At 50.8% G+C, this 8,458-nt stretch overlaps 1 protein-coding gene across 1 annotated transcript in view; it reads right to left on the bottom strand.

Moving 5' to 3' along the window:
* MRPL40 (mitochondrial ribosomal protein L40) overlaps window positions 1-8,221 on the bottom strand; it is a 39,775-nt gene extending 31,554 nt beyond the window's left edge. Inside the window, exons 1-3 of the mRNA XM_075341777.1 lie at window positions 8,046-8,221; window positions 6,225-6,299; window positions 5,691-5,846 (exon numbers count right to left, since the gene is read on the bottom strand). Coding sequence (XP_075197892.1) covers window positions 5,691-5,846; window positions 6,225-6,299; window positions 8,046-8,206 — 392 coding nt within the window. The 5' untranslated portion in view covers window positions 8,207-8,221. The remainder of the gene's footprint in view (window positions 1-5,690; window positions 5,847-6,224; window positions 6,300-8,045) is intronic.
* Between the last annotated feature and the right edge of the window lie 237 nt (window positions 8,222-8,458).

Below are 8,458 nucleotides of genomic sequence, written 5' to 3' on the forward strand. Positions count from 1 at the left end.
GAGACCATTCCCCCGCGTCCATGCCCTGGCGACTGAGAAAGTCTGCTTCCCAGTTTTCTACGCCCGGGATGTGAACCGCGGAGATGGTGGAGGCTGTGGCCTCCGCCCACAGCAGAATCTGCCGGACTTCTTGGAAGGCTTGACGACTGCGAGTGCCGCCCTGGTGGTTGATGTACGCGACCGCCGTGGCGTTGTCCGACTGTATGCGGATCTGCCTGCCCTCCAGCAACCGATGGAACGCCTTTAGGGCTAGATACACTGCCCTTATCTCCAGAACATTGATCTGAAGGGAGGACTCTGTCGGAGTCCAGGTTCCCTGAGCCCTGTGGTGGAGAAAAACCGCTCCCCATCCTGACAGGCTCGCGTCCGTCGTGACCACAGCCCAGGATGGGGGCAGGAAGGATTTTCCTTTCGACAGAGAAGTGGGGAGAAGCCACCACTGAAGAGAGGTCTTGGCTGCCAGAGAAAGAGAGACGTTCCTGTCTAAGGACGTCGACCTCTTGTCCCATTTGCGGAGAATGTCCCATTGGAGTGGACGCAGATGAAATTGCGCAAAGGGAACTGCCTCCATTGCTGCCACCATCTTCCCCAGGAAGTGCATGAGGCGTCTCAAGGGGTGCGACTGGGCCCGAAGGAGGGATTGCACCCCTGTTTGCAGCGACCGCTGTTTGTCCAGCGGTAGCTTGACTATCGCTGAGAGAGTATGAAACTCCATCCCGAGGTACGTCAGTGACTGGGTCAGAGTCAATTTTGACTTTGGGAAATTGATGATCCACCCGAACGTCTGGAGAGTCTCCAGAGCAACGGTCAGACTGTGTTGACAAGCCACCCGGGAGGGTGCCTTGACTAGGAGATCGTCTAGGTACGGGATCACCGAGTGGCCCTGAGAGTGTAGGACTGCCACAATGGATGCCATGACCTTGGTGAAGACCCGTGGGGCTGTCGCCAGGCCGAAGGGCAGTGCCACAAACTGAAGGTGTTCGTCCCCAATGGCGAAACGCAGGAAGCGTTGATGCTGTGGAGCGATCGGCACATGGAGATAGGCATCTTTGATGTCGATTGATGCTAGGAAGTCTCCTTGGGACATCGAAGCGATGACAGAGCGGAGGGATTCCATGCGAAACCGCCTGGTTCTGACATGTCTGTTGAGCAATTTGAGGTCCAAAACGGGACGGAATGAGCCGTCCTTTTTTGGCACCACGAACAGGTTGGAGTAAAAACCGCGACCGCGTTCCTGAAGGGGAACGGGGATCACCACTCCTTCTGTCTTCAGAGTGTCCATGGCCTGAAAAAGCGCAACAGTTCGCTCGGGGGGCGGAGATGTTCTGAAAAAACGAGTCGGAGGACGAGAGTTGAACTCTATTCTGTAACCGTGAGACAGAATGTCTCTCACCCATCGGTCTTGGACATGTGGCCACCAGGCGTCGCAAAAGCGGGAGAGCCTGCCACCGACCGAGGATGCGGTTTGGGGAGGCCGAAAGTCATGAGGAGGCCGCCTTGGAGACGGTGCCTCCGGTGGTCTTTGGAGGACGTGACTTAGACCGCCATGCAGAAGAGTTTCTCTGGCTCTTCTGTGGCCTGTTGGACGAGGATGATTGGGATCTGGCTGAGGGCCGAAAGGACCGAAACCTCGCTTGAACTTTCCGTTGCTGAGGTCTGTTTGGTTTGGGCTGGGGTAAGGAGGAGTCCTTTCCCTTGGATTGCTAAATAATTTCATCCAATCGCTCGCCAAACAATCGGTCGCCAGAAAAAGGCAAACCGGTCAAGAACTTTTTGGAAGCAGAGTCTGCCTTCCATTCGCGTAGCCACATGGCCCTGCGGACTGCCACCGAATTGGCGGATGCTACCCCTGTACGGCTAGCCGAGTCCAGGACAGCATTCATGGCATAGGAAGCAAATACCGACGCCTGAGAAGTCAAAGACGCAACTTGTGGCGCAGCGGTACGGGTGACCGCATTAATCTCAGACAGACAAGCTGAGATAGCCTGGAGTGCCCACACTGCTGCAAAGGCTGGGGCAAAAGATGCGCCTATGGCTTCATAGATGGATTTCATTAGGAGCTCTATCTGCCTGTCCGTGGCATCCTTGAGCGATGCACCGTCAGCCACTGCTACAACGGATCTAGCCGCCAGTCTAGAGACTGGAGGATCCACCTTGGGACATTGAGCCCAACCCTTAACTACGTCAGAGGGGAAGGGGTAACGTGTGTCATTAAGGCGTTTAGTAAAGCGCTTGTCCGGGAAAGCCCTGTGCTTCTGGACAGCATCTCTGAAGTTAGAGTGATCGAAGAAAGCACTCCGAGTACGTTTAGGAAACCTAAACTGGTGTTTCTCCTGTTGTGAGGCCGAATCCTCTACAAGTGGAGTAGGAGGAGAAAGATCTAGAACCTGGTTGATGGACGCTATAAGGTCATTTACTATGGCGTCCCCTTCGGGTGTATCAAGATTGAGAGCAACGTCAGGGTCAGAGTCCTGGGCTGCGACCTCCGCCTCATCCTCTAGAGAGTCCTCAAGCTGAGACCCCGAACAGCGTGATGAAGCCGGGGAAGATTCTAAGCGAGCCCGCTTAGCTGGTCTGGGACTGCGGTCCGTGCCGGAGTCCTCCACGTAATAACTAGAAGCCACACCAGGAGCACGCTTCGTCACAGACCGAGAGGGGCCTGGGGGTGATCCCGCAGTGCCCGGGGCCTGTGTAAGTGCCGGTCTGGACTGCAAGGCCTCTAGTATCTTAGAAGACCATTTATCCATAGACTGAGTCATGGATTGTGAAAGTGACTCAGAGTTTGTCAGCTAAAACAGCAAACTCTGTCCCTGACATCTGGACAGGGGGAGCCAGCGGTTCTACCTGGGCCGAGGGTCCCCCCAGTGCCTCAGGCTCCGGCTGAGCGAGTGCCCCAGGGCCCGAGCATAGCTCACAGTGAGGGTAGGTGGAACCTGCAGGTAGCATAGCCGCACAAGAGGTACAGGTAGCAAAATAACCCTGTGTCTTGGCACCCTTGCTCCTTGTGAACGACATGCTGTTGTCTCCCAGGAGCGTGATCACTGAGGGTATATAGCCACAAGCTAACAGTACAGCCGAACCGAGAAATTGTATACAAATATAATGTATATATATACAGTTCAGCACCCTAGGGGGACCAGCACCGGTAAACGGTGTGGCTTACCGACCGCTCAAGCGGTGTGTGGCCACCAGAATCCCTGCCTCGGGTCTCCCAGAGCTGCAGCCAGAAGTCCTCCACCGGCAGAATGTGATTAAAACATGGCTGTCGGCGTTCACAGGGGAGGAGGGAGCCGTGGGCGTTACCAAAAAAGTGCGGGAATCTGGTGCCCCAGAGTGAATAGTGAGGGGGGAGGAGGACAGCTCAGTGTGCTCCAGCCCTCACTGTCGGCGTCAGGCCGACCGTCCCGCCCTCACCCCTGACTGGCAGGCCCAGGGGCGGGAGTTTAATGCACTAGGCCGCAAAAGCCGGGGACTAAAGTTAAAACCGCGGCCGGCAAGCAGGCACGGTCGGCGCGGTAGTCCCGGTCTAAAATCAACACTGCAGTCGCTGCAGCGTCTGAGGCCAAGGTGCTCCATGCACCGTCCCCAAGGGGACACAGAGTACCTGTAGATGCAGGGTCCTGTCCCTGCCGATACTCAGTCTCCTGTCCGGCAGATTCCCCCTGGGGCTGCGGAGGGAGCCCGGTCCCAGTGCCTGGATGACCGGTTAGGATCCCACTTCACCCAGAGCCCCTAAGGGATGGGGAAGGAAAACGGCATGTGGCTCCTGCCTGTGTACCCGCAATGGGTACCTCAACCTTAACAACACCGCCGACTCAGTGGGGTGAGAAGGGAGCATGCCGGGGGCCCTTAGGGGCCCTCTTTTCTTCCATCCGATATAATCAGCAGCTGCTGCTGACTAAAATGTGGAGCATTGTGTGAATGTGTGCCTCCTTCAAAACAAAGCATAAAAACTGATGGGCCCGTGATGCACGGGAGGGTGTATAGGCAGAGGGGAGGGGTTACACTTTTTAAAGTGTAATACTTTGTGTGGCCTCCGGAGGCAGAAGCTATACACCCAATTGTCTGGGTCTCCCAATGGAGCGACAAAGAAAAACAAAACAAAAAAAAAGTTTAAAAAAATATGTCCTGTAAATGGTAGCAAGAAGAGAGAAAATGTGTGAAGGTAGAAATAGACATTATTGGAGAGCAGGAGCTCTGCACATCCAGAACTTTTTTTTTAAGGCGGTGCTATGCAGGTAACGCTGTATTCACATGTGAAAGATTTGGTGCAGACATTTCTATAGATAAAATGGCATCTGATACAGCTGAAGAGGGTTATTTCTGCAGCGTCTGAATGGATTTTTACAGGCCTCATTTATATGGATGCGACAGTCTGGGAAAATTTCTGCAACAAATCTCCATATCAACATACGGTGTACGTAGTCAGCCGGAGTCAGACTACTAGATGAAAGCTTTTTTTTTTTTTTACAAAACTGCATGAAGGCACTAGAGAGTGTAATGTTTAGGGAGGCATTTTTAGTATGTGCCAACAAATATATGGTTATAAGGAGGAAGGAATGATATAGGGAGAAAATAAACCTTTGTTTTATTTGTTGGTTTTTAATACATTATGTTACTACAAAACACTTTAATATATTAAAAAAAAAATATCTGCATTAGAGTAGAATATTTAATTTAATAATTCAAGTTTTAGATGTGAGTTTTAAAGTGTGAACACCTCTAGCAGTAGAAGAATTAAGTTGCCCTGGTTTGTGTGTATATACCCTCTTTCCCCGAAAATAAGACACTGTCATATTTATTTTTGCACTGAAAAAAGCACTAGGTCTTATTTTCAGGGGGTGTCTTATTCTCGAGGAGACATGGTTGGGGGCAAGTTTATCCTCCATAAAAAGCAGACCCCCCCTTCCCAGGATCGTCATACTTACCAGCCCCAGGCGTCTGTGTGGCTCCCAGATTTCCCTGTGATCTCCCAGCAGGTATGCTGCACGCTGTCCTCCCCTGCATCTGACCGACACTCACATAGATCAGATCACACTCACACACACTCATACTCATACAGACACACACACAAACATCCGATTCCACATCATTCCTCCCTCTGATCTCCCAACAGCTGTGCTCCCCTGCGTCTGGCCAATACTCACACATCAGAACACACAGTCACACATACCAGTACAATTGCGTGCACACACCACATCCAGTGATACCATGTACCTCCGGCCATGTGATCATCCTGCAGATCCTGGAAGCTCAACGCACGGTGCACAGCGACACAGGTCCTTACACCGCCGAGAAGCAAGCAGTATCGCTGGATGTGGTGAGTGTGTGCATGGTGCATGTGATCTGTAGTGTGTGTGCGTGCATGTGTGTGCGTAGGACCTTGATGCGCTTCCCTGCTCCTGTTCGGCGTCTGGTGAGTATGACTGCGGGGTCTTCTCTCTTCTTTCTTCTCTCTTTTGGGGGTGTCCGCTGTCTATAATGAAGTGTTCTGCAGTATCTAACTTTTTTACCACTGCATGGACTTTTAATTATTGACAGCGGTTAGGTGTTAATTTTCGGGGAATGTCTTATATTTAAGCCTCCCTGAAAACTCCTGCTAGGTCTTATTTTCTGGGGAAGCACGGTATATAAGAGTCTGTGGAATATAACATTGGTTCAGTGTATAATAGTAACATTTAGCAGTTTACCTGCTTTCATCTAAGTATTTTGCTGACGGTGTGAAGTCCTCAATGGGTATAAGTTCAGGTGGGATGCGCTCCAGTTTTTTAAGTTTCTTCCTCATGCGCTCCTTTGCTATTTGTTCCCTCTTGGGATCCACCTTCTTCTTCTTTCTAGGTTCAGCTCTAAGGTTGGTGGAAAGAGAGTACCAATGATGAAGAGTCATACACAATTAATGTAAAACACATTTTTGTTCGGAAGATCGCTCTCTCTCCCCAAGCGCTCATGTGTTTTCAATGGTGCGAAAGCAGAAAGCAGCTGTGACAACTCTAGAGGCAGCTTATTGCCCCTGAAAGATGGAGTTTCAGAACCAAATTCTATCATCTATGGGATGAGATTTAGGGGGCACCGTACACATTAGCTGGTAAGCCAGTCTCGATAACTTTCATCTTATGTATGGGGCTGTTCTATTTATCACATGTTGTCTAGTAAAAAATGTTACAGACCGGACACAATCTAATAATGGATAAGTCTGATGTCAAGTACCAAAGACCATCTCTTACCTCATAGGAAGTACAGAGCGGAGGCCAAGTAAAGAAGTTTGCCAATGACTTTCTCGTCTCCATATCCAAGGTGGGCTGCAGAAAAATTGGTTTGCAATATCAATTTCTGCATCACAAACTTACATTTCATGCTTTGTTGCAGTAACAGAACCTTTGTAGTAAGACGGCAAGGTAAATACCCAAAATAACAGGACAAGAAGATAAAAGGGAGAGTGCAACATAACTTAAGATTCAAAGAGGTTGTACAGTCATAGTTTAGAGACACTAGTGCACGCTGCGAGGTAAAGTGTAAAGGGGGGGGGGGAGTATACGGAGAACACCCCTTTAATAAAAGGGGAGACAAAACAAAATTATACACTCAATAATGATAAAAGGGGTGTCAGATACCTATAAAGCCTTTTATAGTTATCTATGATCAAGCCCTAACCATATTTGTAAATTGCCTTATTGTAAGATTTGCTACCATTCTCCCCATATCTGTCATTTCTTTTTGTTACTTTTTGTGATGTTTTGTTTGAAAGAAGTTTCAAACAAGACGTCACAGTAGGATGGGCCTGCAGTCACTTCACCACAGCTTCTATCACCTCCCCCGAAACAGTACATCATCAGGGATGGGGGAGAAGGGCCCACAGCCGCAGAGGTCGCCTCCAATGGCAGACCCCAGCTCCTGCTTATGATCCACAAAGGCCCAAACCACTGCACACGCCAATCAAAGAATGCACCAATTTCTGCACTTTGTGAACATTTTTTTCTGCAATCAAAGATCCAAACTGTAAAGTGAAGGTACGGGCATACTTGCAGAATCGGTGACGTGAAGTTAGTGGACGTGATCGACTTAGTTGGTAGGCATGAAGCTGGCCTTGGTAGGTGTGGCCGAGAGTTTCTTTCCAAGCACTATATTATGGACCTGGCCTGCTTATCATTGTTTGTCATATGTGTTACCTGCATGCCTGTCGCTGTTCCCTGCTTGCAGTACACCGCTTGTCGGCTCAGTCGTCAGTGGGCTTACTTTCCTTGGAGTGTCACTAGTGTGTGGGCGTGGTGGCCGGCTTAGTGAGTAGGTGTGATCGGCTTAGTGGGCGCAGCCTGGCATGTCCCGTGCACTATGGTGAATAGGCTGCTTATTGGGGCACACTCGCTCGCAGTGTCGGCAGGGAATGGAGTCAGTTGGTCGGTGGGGGTGTGGTGGTGACTGGGCTTAATCAGTCAGCTGAAAACGACCTGCCGAAGAGAACACTCACTAACCAGGTAGAGTGCCGGGCCACGCCCATCAAGGCAGGCATCACGCCCACCACCTAAGCTGGTCATGCCCACCCATGTCCTCGATACCACAAGTATGATTTTATTCATCCTCCTAGTGCCAGTACAGCACTACCTTTTACTTTATATGGGAAAATGCAGGTGGTTGGTTCTCTTTAAGTGTACATGTGACTGCTGCAGCCAATCACTGGACTCAGGTAGATGGCACAAACAGGCAAAGCTCAGTGACTGGTTGCAGCGGTCATGTGTTTGAAGACTGACATCAGTGCTGAAGTGACGGCTTGTGCTGATTCTGTAGTCTATATATTGTCATATATATAGAGAATGTAGAAGCCAAACTGTCAGGAAAAGTTTTTTAAAAGAAAAAAAAAACTGACAAAAATATACACAATTCTGGAGAACAGACGCCTCGGAGAGATGCGGCTATCCCGGCACCAGGACTGGGGAGTACACGCCCCACCTTCCAGCCATAATGGGAACAGCCGGGGACTGCTCAGCCTCCCTACTGAGCCACCTCTACGGGCCACATCCCATGGAGGCCGCCTGCACAGCCGCACTCACCAGCTCCGGCTGCCCTGTCTGCACGCCTGCAGTAAGGAGCTGCACGCCGCCACATTCATACTGCCCGACTCCGGAGCCCTCTCCAGCTCTGACCTCGGCTCACACGGCTGCAGAGCGGTGCACCCTCCACAGCGACCGGCCGGAAACAACAGCGCACACATCGAGTTCCTGTGTGTGAGCGGAGCACGGCGAGGCTGCTGTGTGGACGCCACCATGAGGGAGACTCCTCGCCGCACTACTGAGCCTGCCCTGCAATGTACATACAGTGGTGCTGGAGCCGCTCTCGCACTCTGCCCGGCCAGCAGCACCTAGTGAACGCTTCTAATTAGCTCATATTGTCAGACATAACCCAAGGCTACATGCGCACGCTGCTTTTTTTGCTGCTTTTTTTCCTGCTTTTTTGGCTGCAGTTT

This window comes from Anomaloglossus baeobatrachus, chromosome 1 (assembly GCF_048569485.1).
Source record: "Anomaloglossus baeobatrachus isolate aAnoBae1 chromosome 1, aAnoBae1.hap1, whole genome shotgun sequence".
In the NCBI taxonomy this organism is placed as follows: domain Eukaryota; kingdom Metazoa; phylum Chordata; class Amphibia; order Anura; family Aromobatidae; genus Anomaloglossus; species Anomaloglossus baeobatrachus.